Source organism: Mustela nigripes, chromosome 9, assembly GCF_022355385.1.
Source record: "Mustela nigripes isolate SB6536 chromosome 9, MUSNIG.SB6536, whole genome shotgun sequence".
Classification (NCBI taxonomy): Eukaryota; Metazoa; Chordata; class Mammalia; order Carnivora; family Mustelidae; genus Mustela; species Mustela nigripes.
Genome location: NC_081565.1, coordinates 5,489,001 through 5,507,350, shown reverse-complemented (window position 1 = coordinate 5,507,350; position 18,350 = coordinate 5,489,001). Strand labels below are relative to the sequence as shown.

The following is an 18,350-nucleotide window of genomic DNA, read 5'->3' as shown; positions in this document are numbered from 1 at the left end:
GGATGGATGGATGGATGGAAGGATGGATGGATGGATGGATGGATGGATGGAAGGATGGATGGATGGATGGATGGATGGATGGATGGGTCAAAGGAATAATCTGCCTTTCTGTTCTGCCTGTGTCCACCAAGCCATCTCAGCCCACTCCTCCATAAGGAAAAGGCAGTCAGCCACGTAGGAAAGGACCCAGACCAGGCTTGATGGCTGCTTCTGTGTCTTGCCCTGCTGCATGGGCCTCTAGACTGAGATGGAGAATCCATATCCTCTCCCCTATCCTGGAGCCAGCTCTGACCTCTGGGCCAACAACCTAGTCAGAACCTGCTGAATTCTCTTTCCTGCCTCTTCCCCTCCTGGCAGGCTACCCGCAGCCCAAGGTCACGTGGTTCAAAGATGGCCGGCCCCTGGCTGGTGGAGATGCCCACCACATTTCTCCAGATGGAGCCCTCCTACAGGTCCTCCAGGCCAACCTGTCTAGTTCTGGTCACTACTCTTGCATTGCGGCCAACACTGTGGGGGAGAAGACCAAACACTTCCAGCTTAGTGTCCTGGGTAAGTGCTGGGCCTCTCCTAGCCACCCTGGGTGCCCATGGGAGGGAGAACCAAGGTGACCAGTGCCTTACAGACAGCATCCCACTCAGCCCTCTTCTGTTGTTTTTTTTTTTCCCCCCCATTTCTCCGGGTTCAACAATAGCAATAACAACAAAATAATAGCTCTGTTGGGTGAACATTAATCCTGGGTTAGGCATTTGGACAGGCCCGATTGGTTGGATCTTCACAGCAAGCCTAGGAGGTGGGAGATGTCCTTGTCCCTGTGTCACCAAGGAAGCTCTAAGGCTTAGAGAGGTGACAGGGCCCCCAGGTATCCATCTCCTCAGGGCAATCATCATGAATTGTCTTGTCAGGAGAAACAGGGGTCTAGCCAGGATACAGCCTGGCTTAATAAAATCTGTTTCTAAAAATGCTGGTGGTTCGAGCCCCGCATCGGGCTTTCTGCTCAGCAGGGAGCCTGCTTCCTCCTCTCTCTCTGCCTGCTTCTCTGCCTACTTGTGATCTCCGTCTGTCAAATAAAAATGCTGGTGGTAAAGGGGACAGTCTCCTGTGGGACTTGAAAGAGGAAGTCTTAGGATGAATGAAAACAGGGCTATTGGCGCATCAGGGAACCCTCTGGAACACGAGCAGAACTGACAAGGCTCTGGTAAATCAGTAGATCGCCTGGATGTTAAGAGACTACTGGGGAAACTGAGGCAGGAATCGTCCAGCTTCCCCTGTGGCATTGCTTAGTGATGGGAAAGCCCAGGCTCTGAAGTTATGCACCAGGGTCTGAGACTTCTCTGGCTCCTTGGGCCCATGGTTAGGGATCTCTCTTAAGGATCACACCATCGGCCTCCCCCACAGTGGTTCCCACCATCCTGGGAGTGACCGAGGACAGTGCAGATGAGGAGGTGACCGTGACCATCAACAACCCCATTTCTCTGATCTGCGAGGCACTGGCCTTCCCCTCCCCCACCATCAGCTGGATGAAGGATGGTGCCCCGTTTGAGGCTTCGAACAACATCCAGCTGCTCCCAGGTGATGTCCTGTGGGGGTGGGGGGAGCGAGGGGACAGGTGACATGTTCTTGGGCTAGGTTAGAGGAAGGGGCTGGTGAGCCTGACGTCATGTGTCCTTGGGGGTGACCTTGGCCACTGCCCCTGCAACCAGGCACCCACGGGCTGCAGATCCTGAATGCCCAGAAGGAAGATGCGGGCCAGTACACCTGCGTGGTCACCAATGAACTTGGGGAGGCCATGAAGAACTACCACGTGGAAGTGCTCAGTGAGTCAGGGACACTCTGGGGCACCAGCAGGACAGGCGGGAAGCTATGTGGAAGCCTGGGGACCCCTGGCACCTGGGCCCCACAGACACGCGAGGCCCCTCCTGTGGTGGTCAGAAGCAGCCCAGGCTGACTCAGTCACCTTAGGGCCCAGGACCCCAAGAGATGGGGGACACGTGAGGTAGAACTTAGGTCAGGAGGACGCTCAGATCCACCCCCGTCCTGGCTTCCTTCTGCCACCTGCACTGCGGTGGGGCCAGAGGCCCCACAACTTGAGACCCAGCACCCCCAGAATGGCCCCTAGAGGTCACCCCAGGAATTCCCCTGCCCCGGACCTGCCCTATCCACTGACAACCAGCACTCTCTTCCTTAAGGGAACAGCGACAGGAGCGGGTCTGTCTCCAGGGCCCCTGTTCCTCGGCCCTTGGGAACCAGTCCCCCCGTTTCTGGGACTGCCCTGGGCGCGGGATGCGTGCTGGGTCTCGGCACCCCTCTCCTAGACCTGCTCCTCAGACCCGTTTGTGGTTTTCAGTTCCCCCTTCCATCTCCAAAGACGACGCCTTGGGGGAGGCCAGCGTGAAGGAAGTGAAGACCAAGGTCAACAGTACCTTGACCCTGGAGTGTGAGTGCTGGGCCACGCCCCCGCCCACCATCGGCTGGTACAAAGACGGACGGGTGAGTGAGGGAACCAGGGGGCGCCCGGCCTCTGCGTGGAACCTTCCAGAGAAGGCCGTCCGAGCACCCAGCCCCAGAGCCCGCCTAGGCCCTGCCCTACTTTATATTTTAACAAGAAATCCAACTGTTTGTAGGGAACGGGCCTCATCAACATTAAACCCTGCATTTACCCATTTAACTCCCGGTTTTTGAGCTCCACAGGTTTGGTGTTCTAACACTGTCAGAGCGCTACCATCACTCTGTGTTGTATTTTAAAATTTTTATCAAAATAGAGGTAGGCTCAGGGCACCTTGGTAGTGCAGTTGGTTGAGTGTCTGACTCTTGGTTTTGGCTCTGGTCTTTTTTTTTTTTTTAAAGATTTTATTTATTTATTTGACAGAGAGGGATCACAAGGAGGCAGAGAGGCAGGCAGAGAGAGAGAGAGGAGGAAGCAGGCTCCCTGCAGAGCAGAGAGCCCGATGCGGGACTCAATCCCAGAACCCTGAGATCATGACCCGAGCCGAAGGCAGCGGCCTAACCCACTGAGCCACCCAGGCGCCCGGGCTCCAGTCTTGATCTCAGGGTCCTGAACTCAAGCCCTGCATCAGGCTCTGCGATCCGCTTGAGTCCACGTCTCTGTCTCCGTCCCTCCACACTTGTGCTCTCTATCACATAAATGAATCTTAAAAATACACACACATATATACGGAGGCTCCTCGGGGTCCTTTTGGCCCCTCATTTCTTTTTTTTTTTTTTTAAAGATTTTATTTATTTATTTGACAGACAGAGATCACAAGTAGGCAGAGAGAGGGGGAAGCAGGCTCCCCACTGAGCAGGGAGCCCAATGCGGGACTCGATCCCAGGACCCTGAGATCATGACCCGAGCCGAAGGCAGAGGCTTTAACCCACTGAGCCACCCAGGCGCCCCTGGCCCTCATTTCTGATCATTCCCCCCTCCCACCCCCAGCCCGTGACTCCCAACCCGCGGCTCCGCGTCCTGGGCGAAGGCCGGCTGCTCCAGATCCAGCCCACACAGGTCTCGGATTCAGGCCGATACCTGTGTGTAGCCAGCAACGTGGCTGGCGAGGATGACCAGGACTTCAATGTGCTCATCCAGGGTGTGTGGGGGCCGGTGGGAACGGGGGTGGGGGCGGCCCAGCTGGGGGAGGGAGGCGTCTGTGCGTCTGGAAGAATCTGGCAAGAGGACTCTGTTCCTGGCGGCTCCTTCCCTTTCTCATCGCTGCCTGGTGTGCTTTACTCCAGACCCCCGGCCAGGCTCTCCTATTAGGTGACTTTGTGACCTGAGGCCATCATCGCCTTCCCCCTGGTCTTGGTTTTACTTGGGTAAAATGTGGGTCATCAGATCAGGTGGCCTCGGGGGCCCCCAGCACTTCTCACAGCCGATGGTTCTGTGCCTCTGTGCTCCCATCAACTCTGGCTGAAACTTAGGATCTGGCTTCCTCCTCGGCGAGGGGTCAGCACATCATGGGGTGTCTTTTGAGGCTGCTGGACATAAGCCATAGAGGGCAGAAACCTTACCCTGGTGCCGAGCATAGTCGTTGCTCAGTAAACACTGGCGGAAAGAATGAGTGATTTTAAAAACCGCCTTGACCTAAGAGATCTGCTCTAACCGTGAGATTTCCACACCCGACAGAGGCCAGCCCAGGCTCTCCTTGAGCAGAGACGAGTCCCCATCCCTTGGCTGTGTGTTCTAACGGCTTTGCCCCCTGCCCCAGTGCCCCCCATGTTCCAGAAACTGGACGATGCCAGTGCAGCCTTCGAGATCCTGTCCAGGGCAGAAGAGGAGGCCCGGGGCGGGGTGACAGAACGCCGGGAAGTTGTGGAGAACAACCCCGCCTACCTGTACTGTGACACCAACGCCATCCCCCCGCCGGAGCTCACCTGGTACAGGGAGGACCAGCCCCTCTCGGCCACAGATGGGGTGTCTGTTCTGCAAGGTAGTTTAGGGTGCACAGGGAGGTCGGGCATTGGCGGGCAGAGATCAGGGTTCACCCGCCTCGGAGCTGGACTCCTTTACTGTCCTTACGAGTCTTGGAGCTCTCCCGTGTCCTGCTGGCTGTGTGGCTGTGTGACCACGGGCAGGCCATGCGACCACTCTGGGCCTCGGCTGCCTTTTGCAAACCCGGGCTAGTTGCTCTTTGCCTATTTCCAGGCAAGAACGGGGTCCCCCTTTGCCTCTGGTTTTTAGGCCCAAGGTTCTCACCTGGGCCGTGCCCGCCTCCAGCTCTGTAATGTCCCGGGATAACCAGCCAAAGCCGGTGTCTTTCTCGGCAGGGGGAGCCCGTCCCTTTAGTAAGATCTCATGAGGACCACACTGGGGGCGGGGGGGGGATTCCAGGCGTAGAGCCCCGTGTCCTCTCATGGGCCGGGACTCCGTGACCTTTTAGCTTAGGATCTGCGCCAGATCCTGCCAGGCCTGGAGCCATGGTGGGGCCGGCTGGGGGTGGAGGCGGGGTGTTTGCATGGGCCTCTGGACAAACAGGGTCATTCCAAGGTTTGTACTTTGGTGCTTGCAAAAGATGGCAGCCTCTTGGAGATGGCGAAGAGGCAATGCTTACTGAAAGCTGTTTGTCAGAAACCCCTGACTGACCTCTCACCCTGGCCACTGCCCTTGGACCCGAGCACCGATCCAGATTCTGGGTACACAGTGAGCTCGGTCACATGCTGATTCCTACCTCAGCTCCCGACCAGAGGTTAATCCCAGTCATCCGCTGACCCGCCCCCGTCCTCCTAGCATTACCCTCCAACCCCACCGCTGACCTCTGACCCGGCCGCTGACCCTTAATCATGGGCACATAGTGGTCACAAGGGAACCTTAATTTTGAACCTTACCGTAGATTAATATCACATGTCAAGGGACCCCCCCAAATGCAGCTGTTGTTTCTCCAATCCCACTACTGTCCCCGGCTCTGGAGGTCATGAGCTCCCAGTCCCAACCCTGGTCACAAGTACACGGCAGCCGGGGCCAGCGATCCCCCAACCCAGAATCCAGAACACAGGATGACCCTAACCCGGGTCCACTGGAGACCCCCGCTAGCCCCACAGAGATGCCAGGGTCTGGCCCTAGCTCTCTCTTGATCGCAGAGGGGCCCAGGTGACATCTGCTAACCCCGATCACCACAGCCCAGGAGCTGCCTCATTGCTTCCCAAAAGCCCACCCCTGGACATTTGCCCGGCTCTCTGCCCCCTCCCTCTGTCTTCACGGGAGCCGAGCTCAGCGCTGCTGGGCACTCTTGGGAAGCCTCAGTTCTTCCATCTGTAATATGGGAGGAGGAGTAGCACCAGTGGCAGAGGCCAGGAAAATGTTCAGCCCAGGGCCTGGCCCACAGCAAGCAGGGCAGGCTGATTCTCTCCGTTTCACAGAGGAGGTGGGGCAGTGATGTCTTCGGGGTCCGCTGCCTCCGTCCCCTCGTTCAGGTGTCCGTCCCGTGTCCCCGCAGGAGGCCGGGTCCTGCAGATTCCCCTGGCGCGTGCGGAGGACGCCGGCAGGTACTCGTGCAAGGCCTCCAACGAGGCGGGCGAGGACTGGCTGCACTACGAGCTGCTTGTGCTGAGTGAGTGGCCAGCTTGGGGCCGGAGGGCTTCGGTTGGCGGGCCCCACGGGGGCCTCCCTGCTGACGGGGTCAAGGCAAAGGGCACGTTCAGTCCCGCCGTACTGGGAGGTGGATCACGGAGGCCGTGCGAGCTTGGACTGGGTTCAGATTCCAAGTGGGCCGCTTTCTAGCCGTATCACCTTGAGCAAATCCCGGCCCTCCCAGTGCCCCAGATTTCTTCGCTGCATCTGGGCCCGGAGGTGGAGGGAGTAGGGCGAGAGGCGGCGGGGAGGAGGGCACCAGCCGCCCTAAGCCGGAGCCTGGCACCATGTGCTGCTCTGCCCTCCTTGCTCACCCTCACCTCAGGGGCCTTTCCCAGGCAGGCTGCCTGCTCCTCACCCTGCTCTCCCCGGCCCCCCGCAGCCCCACCTGTGATCCTGGGTGACACGGAGGAGCTGGTGGAAGAGATGACCGTCAACGCCAGCAGCACCGTCAGCCTGCACTGCCCGGCCCTGGGCAACCCCATGCCCAGCATCTCATGGCTCCAGAACGGGCTGCCTTTCTCCCCGAGCCCACGGCTGCAGGTCCTAGAGGACGGGCAAGTCTTACAGGTCAGGGCGTCCTCCAGCTTGGGCTAAAGGCAGCAACTGCTGTGACTCAGTCCTGCTTGTCCAGGAACCAAGGAGCTGCCGTTATCTGCCAAACGAGGCTCTTTGCCTGGAAGCACGTTGGAGCAGCCGGGATTGAACCCAGCCCCCCGAGTAATCGAAATTCAGCTTGCTGGCGACACGGGGCTGCACTTAGCACCCAGAAAGGACACATATGCACCTCCTCCTAGAGCCCAGTACAGCACCGAGTGACTGTTTGGGGCCGGGGGGACACTGTTGTCACCACGTAGTTTGCTACAGGGAATCATCCATGTCAACCTCACACTGTGCCCCGAAGGTCACAGAGAGCCCTTGGGGGATGTGGCAGGCAATGTGTGCCTATCCGCGGAACCCCCGAGCACTGCTCCATGAGGACAGAGGTGGCCGGCCTTCTGGGGGCGGGAGCCCTCATGGTACTTCCTGGGGGAACCCCAGAGCCAGCAGGCCTGTGGGGTGTCCCAGGCACCTTCTCCCTGCCTCTGCAGGTGTCCACGGCGGAGGTGGCTGATGCCGCCAGCTACATGTGTGTGGCCGAGAACCCGGCGGGCTCCTCGGAGAAGCTCTTCACCCTCAGGGTCCAAGGTGAGCTGGGCTGAGCAGTGGCCCCTGGGGGTTTCCAGCTCAGGGGGGCTCTGGGCTGGCCGTGGCCCGTTCCCCAGTTAACCCTGTGGGCAGACCTGGCCCCTCTTCCCGCCCGGAGAGGCACCGCCTCCTTGTTTCCAGCGTCCTGGGCTCTGGGCCCATGTGCCCCATGCGTGACCCTGGCTGGCACCAGCCATCTCCTGGGACAGGGAAGGGACCCTGATTCTTGCAGGCTCACTCCAGATGATTTTAAGCAACGTCGGAGGCCGCCAGGGAACGACTCCTCTGAGGCCTTACAGCACTGTTACTGAGACTTATTCTATCGCTGGCGTGGGGCTGACACGCTCCCCAGACCGACCTCTCGGCCAAGCAGGAGGCCAGCCCAAATGTACAGCTCACAGAGGCCACCCGGTAGGGGGTTTCCATCTCGTTGGCCTCGAGCTCTGCCTCCAGATGTGGGGCAGCTGTGGCCTCAGGGACGGGGATGACCACGTGGAGCACTCCGGGTCTAGGACATGAGCCTGAATTGATATTTCAGCTTTGCTACTGATCCGCTGTGTGGCTTTGGGATGGTGACTCTCCCTCTCTGATCTCTGAGCCCCGTGTTCTCATCTGTGAGGCAGTTATGACACACGGGGGCTGGTCCATGGCCTTGTTCAAAGATGAACCAAGGCAAGGCACCAGGAGCTTCTCGAAGCCAAGTTCCACGCTGTGGCTCTCGGCCCACTGTGGGAATGCATTCTCATGGACATTTCTTTCTCCTGGCGGTTGTGGGGACAGCCCCCCCACGCGTCACAGGTCCGAACTCGGAGCAGGTCACTGCCATCATCAACAGCAGCATCTCCCTATCCTGCGACGTCCATGCTCACCCGAGCCCTGAGGTCACGTGGTCCCGGGACAGCCAGCCCCTCTCCCTGGGAAAAGACGTCTTCCTCCTTCCTGGTAGGTAAACTGAGGCTCGGAGCCCAGCCTGAAGCCAGGTGGGAGGTCAGAGTTACTTCCTCCAACCTGGGACCGGATGGGGAATCTGGAAAGGCTGGAGGGCTGTGGGCCTGGGGCCTGCTCGCTGGTATAAGAGGCCGGTTCCCCCACCAGGCACCCACACGCTGCAGCTGGCCCGGGTACAGCCATCGGACTCTGGGACCTACACATGTGAGGCCCTCAATGCTGCCGGCCAGGACCAGAAGCTGGTGCAGCTCAGCGTGCTGGGTACGTCCTGTCTGTCCCCCAAACTCCACTGTCCCCCACTCCTTCAGGGAGCCCTCAGCTTCACCCCCTAAGGCAGCATGGCCAGGAGAGGGGCAGCGGGCCCTGGAGAAGCTGGGATGCCCATGTTCTCTGCTCAGCATGCTGGGAAGACCTGGTCTGGAGAGTTGGACTCACTGTGTTTCAGACTCAGTTGGGCACGTATTGGCTCCGTGACCTTGGGCCAGTCAGTCACTCTCCCTCTTGGAGCCTCAGGCTTCCCACCTGTGAAGTCGAGGAGGGGACAGCGGGACAGCCATGGGAGCCGGCCTAGCCGAGGCCCTTCCCAAGCCTGATTGATCAGAGGTTCTCAGCCTGGAGCCAGTTTCCAGGCTCCTGGTCTTCAGAGTCCTCTTGGGGAAAAGCTGGCCCAAGCTGTCACGAGGCAGGACTCACTGGAAGGTTCCTTTTAGCCCTGGGTCTGATTGATGTATTCGCGTTCCCTACTGTGTGTGTGCCAGGCCCTGTGCGCTCAGAGCCAGGGGTGGAGGACCTCTGCACTGGTCTGCTGGAGGGACGTGGGCTGTGGGGACCCCTAGGGAGGGCTCAAGTCCAGCTGGGGCCTGCCCTGTGTTGGGAAGTGCTCGGGAGGGCCATCAGAGCATCTCCCCATCTAGGGGGCTGAGGTCCAGAGAACGTAGGAGGAGGCTTTTCCGAGGTCACCCAGCAGGTCCTTGGCGCACTGACCCAGACTAGACTCTGCCTCCAACTCCCTGGGTCTATGCCATCCCTGGGCTGGGGGGGTGGGGGCGCTCCACCATGACCATGTGACACCGTGAGCCTCCGCCAGCCGTTCTCTACGGCGTGCCTTACTCCACTCACCTGCTGTCCCAGTTCCCCCCACCTTCAGGCGGCCTCCCAGCGGCCCCCAGGATGCGATCGCAGTCCGGGCCGGGGACAAAGCCATCCTCAGCTGTGAGACCGACTCACTTCCCGAGCCGACCGTGACCTGGCTCAAGGACGGGCAGCCCCTGGTCCTGGCACAGCGCACCCAGGCTCTGCTGGGGGGGCAGAGGCTGGAGATCCGGGATGCCCAGGTGAGCAGCGCGTGGCATGGGCGGCTGTGCGTGGCTGTAGGTCCCGGTCCTGGTGAGCCGGAGAGGTGGGACTGGGGAGCCGTGTGGCCCTGTGTGGGGACTGCTGCCTCCGAGGCCCGCAGGATCTCACCCCGAGTCGAGTGGTCTCCGGGGCAGGAACCATGAGAAGAGAGCAGGACTCCAGTCTGGTTCTGAGCTAATCTTGAGCAGGTCCATTCCCTATCACCTGCCTTTGCTTGCCTGGGATCTAGAAGCCTTTCCCCGGCCCCTCTGGCTGCGATTCTGGGAGTTGGCTCTGCCCACCCTCCCTGGTGTGGATGAGACTCATAATCGGCTGCTCTTCTGGGGAACGGCACTGGCTTCCTCTCTCCTGGCCCAGCGCCATCCCCACAGTGAGGGACTTTCCTCCAGGCTCGGCTGGCGTGCAGGCCCAGGGGAGGGTGGGGGTCTGGAACCTGTGCCCTCACCTCCCAACAGCCCTCCTGCTTCTCGAAGTTCTTGGGGGAAGGCCAGGGGGTCCTATCTCCTATGGCTTCCCAGGCAGAACCAGCCTATCTGGGAAGTCCCTTGTCCAGAAGGTTCTGTGGCCTGGATGTTTTGGGGGAGCCCTGGGTACCCCAATCCCAGCTCCAGGTACACCATCACCACGTGCTCTCTTTGCCCTAGGTGCTGGATAAAGGGCTCTATAGCTGTAAAGTCAGCAATCCGGCCGGGGAGGCCATGCGGACATTTGTTCTCACTGTCCAGGGTAAGCTGGGGACCAGCCTGAGCGCATTGCCATGGGACCCCTAGCAGCACACGGGGCTTCCCAGGGTGGGAAGGGCAGTTGCTAGAAAGAGGCAACAGCCCTGAGTGTATAGGGCACAGGATTCAGCACTGAAAAGACCAGGATCAGAACAGCACTCGGCCCGTGACCTGCTCCGGGGCTCAGCACACCGCCTCGCCTGCTTCTAGCCTCAGGGTTGTCTTTAGTCGAAGGAGCGAAGGCAGCACTGCCTCTTACTATATGGGAAGCGTTCAGTCGATGGGCTGCCGTGAACTTATCTATAAAGTGCTGGGCACGAGCCTCACATGCCAGCCCTGGGAGGAGATCCCCCAGGAATCAGATTGTTGGGAGTCCTGGGGCCATGTCACCACCATTTGGAGCCCCAGTGGAGGCCCGTTCCATCAGCCCAAGGATGGAGCACAGACGGCACGGGATTGGACATGGCTCCGGGGGGGCGGGGGTGAGGGGAAGCTCACGTAGGGAAGCAAGGGGTGAAGGCTCAGCCGCATTTGCTTGGGGTCAGCTGTTCGGTTAGAGTATAGAGTCCGCTGTGTAACAAAGAGATCTCAAAACACAGTGGATTAAATGAGAGAGAATGTTACCTCTCTCGTGCAAAAGGCCAGGGGTGAGTGTCCAAGCTGGCGGATAGCTCAGGGCCTACGGAGTGGTAAGTAAATGACTGAGTGGTGATTTGGGGACTCAGGATCATTCTGTCCGGTTGATCTGCACCCGTCCTCAGGGTGTTGCCCTTGGCCACCTGCATTCCCTCCTAGCTCATGGGAAGCAGAAAGGAACAGGACGAGAGAGTGAGCTTTTTTGTTTCAAGCGAGGGATGTGGGACTTGTATCTGTCTCCTCGGGTTGCATCCCATCCGTGGGGACGTAAGGAGCTGGCCACCGCAGGCTTCCAGGGACAATGAGAAACAGTTTTACCCAAGCGACCCTGCACTCATCTAAGCTGCTGGGCAAGTTGGGAAGGACAGGGCGGTGGGCAGGGGACACCGGCTCTCTGCCCCCGAAGGCAAAGCCAATGGCCTCCCCACCAAGTGAGCAGTGAATGGGTCCAACTGGGAGCCAAAATGCAGGCCATTGTTGAAAATTACCAACGCTAGGTGTGCTGTTTAAAGCCTTCTGATGGCTACACTGATGAGCAGTGGGAAGGGGGAGGGTCTGGTTGCTGAGAACACAGAGGGTGCATCCTGAGCACAGCCACGTTTGTTCCGCTCGTTGTGGTTGCCTGGGCTGCGTGGCCTCCCCTAGCCGAGCAGGAGGGAGTGTTTAGATCGATTAGTGATGTCTGCCCCGGCAGAGGCTGAGTGAGAGCTACCGGCACATTAGCCATGCGCTCGCCATCCTTGGGCTGAGTGGACCCCTCTGGACCCTGCTTTGTAAATGTTTTGAAATAGGCACAGATTCTATTTACACCGGTGACTAAAACAACCTGTACAAAGTGTACAGTGGCAAAGTATAAAGTGTCAACTACCAGCCAGAAGGAAGAGCCAGTGGGGTGTCCCTAATGTGCCCAAGTGGAAGGAAGGGAGCTGCAGAGTCAGGACTGTGGCAATCGGGTGTGTCTCCCGCAGTGCCCCCAGTGTTTGAGAACCCCAAGACAGAGAAAGTGAGCCAGGTGGCCGGGAGCCCCCTGGTCCTGAGCTGTGACGTGACCGGGGTCCCCGCACCTGCTGTGAGCTGGCTGAAGGACAGAATGCCTGTCGGTGAGTCCATCGTGTCTTTTCGGCGCCGAATATTCCTTTCTGTGCTGCCGTGACCGCGAAAGGGGAAGAGGTGCTGGTGGTCACAGTTCTCAGCAAAATCGAAGGCGGCAATGTCCCGCTTGTCACACCCCGTTTGTCTTCAACCCTGCTGGCTCTTGAAATCCCAATGCTGACAGCCATTCCCGCGGGGGCCCAAAGGCTCCCTGTGTTTATGGCCCCGGTCAGCTTCCACGAGGTGGACGGATGCAGGGTAGGTGCTGGGGGCCCAGCCGGCCTGACCCCAGGCTTGGCGTTGGCCTCCAAAGCTGTTCTCCTCCCGGAATGCAGCTCTGTCCAGCCCAGCTGCTGGTCACCCCCGTCCAGGCCTTCATCCCTGTCTGGCCTTCTTCCCACCCCGGGGTCCCAGCAGAACCTCCTCTTGTCAGCTGGGGAAATACCTCTGGTGCCAGCCAGCTCTCTGCCCCTAGCCTTTCCCATTCCGGCCACCGCGGTCCCCCTGCCTCGTGAGGGCAGCAGCCCCCACACTGGTGCTGGGCCCACTCCAAGCCTCCAGTGCCGTCTCCACACAGTGAGGAAGGGGTCTCGAAGTGCAGCTCTGAGGGGGTTCCTTGTCCACTGAAAGCCTTCGGGCCATAGTCCTCAGAACCACAGCCTGGGAGGCCCCGTGGGGCCCAGCCAGCCACCTCCCCCTGCCCCACACTGGACCTCACGGACCCAGATCTCTCAGCTACTCCCACAAGCCCTTCTCTGTCTGTCTGTCTGTCTTTCTCTCTGTCTGTCTGTCCCTCCCCTGACCCCCTCTCCCTGTCTCAACAACAGCTTTATCAAGATGTATATACCATACAATTTACCCACTTAAATCTTGTAATTCCATCATTTTGACTATATTTGCAGACCTTCCCCACAACCCACCCAAAAGGCAACCCCTTACCCATTACTTTACACCCCCTGTTTCTGCCCAAACCTCCCACTAACCCCTGCGCCAGGCAGGCCCTAACCCGTTTTCTGTCTCTCTAGATTTGCCTGTTCTGGATATTTCATGTCACAGGAATTATGCAATAAGTGGCCTTTTGGGTCTCACTTTTCCACTTAGCCTGCTGTTTCTGGGGTCCATCCCTGTCATAGCGTGTGTCCATTCCACATTCCTTCTCTTAAATTAAATGTTTTTTGGGGCGCCTGGGTGGCTCAGTGGGTTAAAGCCTCTGCCTTTGGCTCAGGTCATGATCTTGGGATCCTGGGATCGAGCCCCACATCGGGCTCTCTGCTCAGCGGGGAGCCTGCTTCCTCCTCTCTCTCTCTCTCTCTCTCTCTGCCTGCCTCTCTGCCTCCTTGTGATCTCTGTCTGTCAAATAAATAAGCAAAATCTTAAAAATATATTAAATGTTTTTCATTCTTTTTTATGGCTGACTCTTCTACTGTGTGCCTGTATCGTCCTTGGTTAGTCCTGTCATCTGCTGGTGGACAGGGATGCCCCCACCCCCAGGGCAGTGAATAGTGTGCCGGGAAGGTTTGGGGACGGGAGTGCGTGGGGCGTACATAGTCCTTTCTCTTCGGATTGGTGGTGGAGCCACTCTGGGCCGCGTTCTCCACCTCCTTTCTTGACACATGCGCTTTCCTCCCCGAAATACCTACCCCGACCCCCCTGAGCCCCTCCACTGGCCGTTCACACCCGCCTAGTCCAGCTGGGATCTGCTTCCTCCAAAGACGTGCCTGACCCCTCCAGGCTCTGTCGGGGGCTTCTTGGGGCTGATCACGCAGGATCATGCGTGTCTCGCTGTCTCTGATGCACATGGAGCCCCTTGAGGACAGGAGCTGAGCTTTACTTGGCTTCGAACCCCAAACTCACAGCTAGACACTCAGTAGCTGTTCAGAAGCCTTCGTGTTGAGAGATGGGCTGTGCCAGTGAGGCCCTGGGGTTGGGGGGTGGCCCGGCCTGGGCTCAGGCAGAGGTGTAGCTGGAGAGAATGGGGGCCATGCCAGCCTGGGGCGGGGGTGCAGCCTGAGCAGAGGCCCTGGGGTGCCCCTAGCAGGACCTGCATGGGGACCAGGAAGCAGTCAGTGGGTGGCTGGTTCACCCTGATTGGAAGCCTTGGGAGGTGGTGGTGGGGTGGGGGTGGGGAGGGCCCAAGTGTCCGCAGGAAGAGGAGCGATTCTTGGACACTAAAGTGAGAGCGACATCATGGCAGGAAATGTCCCCAGTGGAAGGAACTAGAGAAGGGCTCCAAGGCACAGAACAATCAGAGACCCAGCTAAGGAAGGTCGTGATAGAGTTGGCAAGAGACCCTGCCCCTGTCTGGGCCTCAGTCTCCCTGTGAGCCCAAGAGGCCAGCGGGTGATGCAAAGGTTCCAAGGGTCTTGTGAGTGTGGGGGAGGGGAACCTGCTCAGGCGAGTCATGAGACTGTTGTGTCTGGGCCCAGTGGTGGCACCTGGGGGAGGGGACGGGTTGGAGCCGGTGAGGGCCTGGCACGTCTCTGCACCCCCCAGAGAGCAGCGTGGCGCACGGCGTGGTCTCCCGCGGGGGCCGCCTCCAGCTGAGTCGCGTGCAGCCTGCCCAAGCTGGGACCTACACGTGTGTGGCCGAGAACGCCCAGGCCGAGGCCCGGAAGGACTTTGTGGTGGCCGTGCTCGGTAGGTCTGCGCCCTGCGCCCCCTATGTGTCCTGCCCCTGTCCCAGCCCACACCAGGCCCCAGGCCTCACCACAGTGCCTGCCACAGAGGCCCCCCAGATCCGGAGCTCGGGTGCCAGCCAGGAGCACAGTGTCCTGGAGGGTCAGGAGGTGCGGCTGGACTGCGAGGTGGACGGGCATCCGCCGCCCGACGTGACCTGGCTGAAGGACGGTGGCCCACTGGACCAGGGCGTAGGCCCCCACCTCCGGTAAGGCCTGACCCGGGCCCACCCGGGGCCCCAGGCAGCACCTGCAGACCCTCACGTGCAGGCCCTCGGCGCTCCGTCCCCCCGCAGGTTCTACGTGGACGGCAGCGGCCTGGTGCTGAAGGGCCTGAAGGCGGAGGACTCGGGCGCCTACACCTGCGTGGCCCACAACGCCGCCGGGGAGGACGCCAGGCTGCACACAGTGAGCGTGCTGGGTGAGCAGCTGAGGCGCGAGGAGAGGCGGGGGCTCTGCCATCCAGGAGCTGTGGGACCTGGCCACGGGGAAGGGGGGGACCGCCACTGGGGCATCTGGAGGGTGATGCCAGGGCCTGGATGAAGAGACCTGCCCGCTCCCAGCCATGCCGGCGCTGTGATCCAGGCCACCCTCTGACCTCTCTGGGCCTCTGCATCCCATTCTTAGACCAGAGACCCAAGCACTCCAGCCGCGGGCTGTGACGGGAGAGTTGGGGAGTAGGGGAGATGCGGACGGAAGCCTGGGGTCTGAGAACCCCATATAAGGTGGTTGGTGCTTCCTGGCTTTGGCCCAAGAGGAGCCCATCTCCCCCACCTAGACCCTCTGCCTAAACCCCTCTGCGCCCCCTTTTTCTCTCTGCTCACCCCCAGTCCCTCCCACCATCGAGCAGTGGGCCGAGAGCTCGGGGACCCTGCTGAGCAGGCCCGGGGAGCTGGTGACCATGGCCTGCCCCGTCCGGGGCTCCGCGCCCATCCGCGTGAGCTGGCTGAAGGACGGCCTGCCCCTCCCGCTGTCCCAGCGCACTCACCTCCACAGCTCTGGCCGCACCCTCAGGTAGGGAACAGGCTCCTTGGCCCCTGGGCCGGCGGATCCCACACCCACTCCTCAGGTAGCTTGGGTTTCAGAACCCCTTGGAGTGGTTTTCAGAGAAAAATAATATAGACACACAGAGGTTTATGATGGGGAGAGTGAGGGTCCCCCTTCCCCCTAGCCCCAAATAGAACTCCAGAGATGAAAGGGACCTCTGCCCTCAGGCTCTTACAGCCCAGGGAGGGAGGCACAGATCCAGGTGAGGACACCTGCTTGTATCCAACTCAGCCTGCCCTGGGGTGCGGGAAATCAGGGAAGGCTTCCTGCAAGAAGGTTTCTGAGCAAGCCTTCACCCATTCTTCAGCCTTTTGGAGCACCGGCTTTTGCAGGTGCAGTTCCAGGTGCCTGGATAGAGCGGAGGGCAAAGCAAAGTCCCTTCCCGCTTGATCAGGGGAGGAGAGTGGGGGTCGGGGGGGACAGGAAGAGAGAGGAACTGTTTCGATGGAGTCCCCCCCCTTTTTCCCCTCCACCCTTCTTGGGGGGTTCAGGATTTCCCAGGTGCAGCTGGCGGATTCTGGTGTCTTCACCTGTGTGGCTGCAAACCCAGCCGGCGTGACCAACAGGAACTTCACCCTGCAGGTGCACGGTACGGACCGGGACGCTCGTTGGGGTGGGGGGTGTTGGAGAATAACTGCATCCTTTGGCCTCTTAGGGCACGAACACAGAGACTCAGTCTTTGATTCGTTTGGCTGCTCGTTCATGCATCTCGTGAGCAACCATTAAGACACTGTGGTGTGCCAGGGCCTTACCAGGCACCGGGATGTAGCAGTGAGCAGAGGTGACCCCTGTCCCCAGGAGGGCAGTGCAGGAAACAGCTCTGTAAAGAGGTGATCACGATTCCAGGCAACTAGTGACACCAGGGGAAGGACAGGGAGTGGTGGGAACACAGAGGAGGGTCCTTTAGTTGGCCTGGGGAGTTCAGGGAGGGCTTCCTGAGGAGGAGGTGAGGTCTACGCTGAAGACAGGAGAGGAGAAGGAATTGTCCAGGAGAAGGGCATTCTGACCTGTGTGGGGACAGCCTGTGTGAAGGTCCAAGCGTGACCTGCCATGAAATGAAGAGACTCTGCCCCTCTCTTGCCCTGTTCAGTGCCCCCTGTCCTGGAGCCGGTGGACTTCCAGAATGACGTGATGGTGGTCCGTGGCTCTTCGGTGGTCCTTCCCTGCGAAGCCCAGGGAAGCCCCCTCCCCCTCGTGTCATGGATGAAGGATGGGGAGCCCTTGTTGCCCCAGAGCCTGGGACAGGGGCCCAGCCTGCAGCTGGAGACAGTGGGAGCTGGTGACTCGGGGACCTACTCCTGCGTGGCCGTGAGTGAGGCGGGGGAAGCCAAGCGGCATTTCCAGCTGACAGTGATGGGTGAGTCCTCTGCCCACAAGGCCAGCTTCTCTGGGCCTGGGTGCAGGGTGGGCCTCGGGTGGGGACCAATGGAGAAGGTTGCGGGGGGTGAGCCCCTGGTGGATCTCCCCAGGGGCTGACGCCTGGGTGCTGGCTTTGGGGGCAAGGTAGTCTCATACAGGATGCTGACCTTGCGGTAGAAGGGCTGCATGGCCCTTCATTCTCCTGGGGCCACGCCCTTCAGCTTTGTCCCTCAAGCCGTTCTTTGTCCCTCAAAGAACCCCTGAAATCCAGAGGCAGAGCCCTAAGTCTCAACATGAAGTTTTGTAAATTTTGTGCCAGATTGGAAAGAGCTATGTCAGCTGTCTCCCCCCGCCCCACCCCCTGCCATACGGTGTGCTTGCTGGTTTTAAAGCACAAATAATTGGCCCATGCAAAGGGGCTCCTGGTTTCTAGCGCCCTTGGCCCCATCTGTGGTCAGCCTCTAGATGGTGGGGGGTGGGAGATGGACCCCAGCTCCCAGTGCCCTGCATGTAGCTGCCATGGCTAACCCCAGCCGGGTATCTTGCAGATCCCCCCCACATCGAGGACTCAGGCCAGCCTGCAGAGCTGTCGCTGACCCCCGGCTCCCCCTTGGAGCTCCGCTGTGATGCCCGGGGTACCCCCCTGCCCAACATCACCTGGCATAAAGACGGGCAGGCCCTGAGCAGGCCTGAGGACAGCAACAGGGAGCTCCGGGTGGAGGGCGTGCAGGTGCTGCTGGCCCCTCTCTGTGGGATGAGGCCGGGGGAAAGGGAGGCAGGGGAGGAGAAGGACCCTGTAGCACTTGGCCTTTAGGCTGAGCTCTTCCTTTGTGCGGGGTGAGCATGTGGAGACGACCCACCTGGGCCCTGCCCTCAAGAGTTCCCAGCCAGGTCAAAGCCAAGGCTGATGCAGAAATAAGAGGAGAGCTGGTGGAGTCAAGGGGTACTTCCTGGAGGAGGCAGGCTTTGCCCTAGCCATAAAGAAGCATCCCAGAGAGGAGAATGATCGGGGAAGGCCGGGTGGCCAACTCAACCAGCCTGAGTCTGAATCCTTGGTCCTCAGTTGTAGAGGAACCAAACCAGATCGGGGGTTGGGCAGGCTGGGGCCGGAGGCAGAGGCTCACATTGCCCCGTCCCCAGGTGGGCGATGCTGGGCTGTACACTTGCCTGGCCCAGAGCCCTGCTGGCGAAGTTGAGAAGAGCTTCCGGGTCAGGGTTCAAGGTAAGGAGGGGGTGCCAGGGCCGAGGCAGAAGAAGGTAAGATGG

The 18,350-nt window shown here is 60.0% G+C and overlaps 1 protein-coding gene across 1 annotated transcript in view; it reads left to right on the top strand.

Annotated features, from left to right (window-relative positions):
- HMCN2 (hemicentin 2) overlaps nucleotides 1-18,350 on the top strand; it is a 144,171-nt gene that overhangs the window by 92,971 nt on the left and 32,850 nt on the right. Inside the window, exons 49-70 of the mRNA XM_059410538.1 lie at nucleotides 358-549; nucleotides 1,396-1,569; nucleotides 1,701-1,814; nucleotides 2,345-2,487; nucleotides 3,434-3,584; nucleotides 4,203-4,424; nucleotides 5,928-6,041; nucleotides 6,444-6,631; nucleotides 7,153-7,249; nucleotides 8,030-8,191; nucleotides 8,345-8,458; nucleotides 9,329-9,531; nucleotides 10,198-10,279; nucleotides 11,880-12,011; nucleotides 14,497-14,640; nucleotides 14,728-14,887; nucleotides 14,975-15,099; nucleotides 15,509-15,692; nucleotides 16,217-16,314; nucleotides 16,816-17,082; nucleotides 17,633-17,814; nucleotides 18,225-18,306. Of these exons, the coding sequence (XP_059266521.1) occupies nucleotides 358-549; nucleotides 1,396-1,569; nucleotides 1,701-1,814; nucleotides 2,345-2,487; nucleotides 3,434-3,584; nucleotides 4,203-4,424; nucleotides 5,928-6,041; nucleotides 6,444-6,631; nucleotides 7,153-7,249; nucleotides 8,030-8,191; nucleotides 8,345-8,458; nucleotides 9,329-9,531; nucleotides 10,198-10,279; nucleotides 11,880-12,011; nucleotides 14,497-14,640; nucleotides 14,728-14,887; nucleotides 14,975-15,099; nucleotides 15,509-15,692; nucleotides 16,217-16,314; nucleotides 16,816-17,082; nucleotides 17,633-17,814; nucleotides 18,225-18,306 (3,330 nt within the window). The remainder of the gene's footprint in view (nucleotides 1-357; nucleotides 550-1,395; nucleotides 1,570-1,700; nucleotides 1,815-2,344; nucleotides 2,488-3,433; nucleotides 3,585-4,202; nucleotides 4,425-5,927; nucleotides 6,042-6,443; nucleotides 6,632-7,152; nucleotides 7,250-8,029; nucleotides 8,192-8,344; nucleotides 8,459-9,328; nucleotides 9,532-10,197; nucleotides 10,280-11,879; nucleotides 12,012-14,496; nucleotides 14,641-14,727; nucleotides 14,888-14,974; nucleotides 15,100-15,508; nucleotides 15,693-16,216; nucleotides 16,315-16,815; nucleotides 17,083-17,632; nucleotides 17,815-18,224; nucleotides 18,307-18,350) is intronic.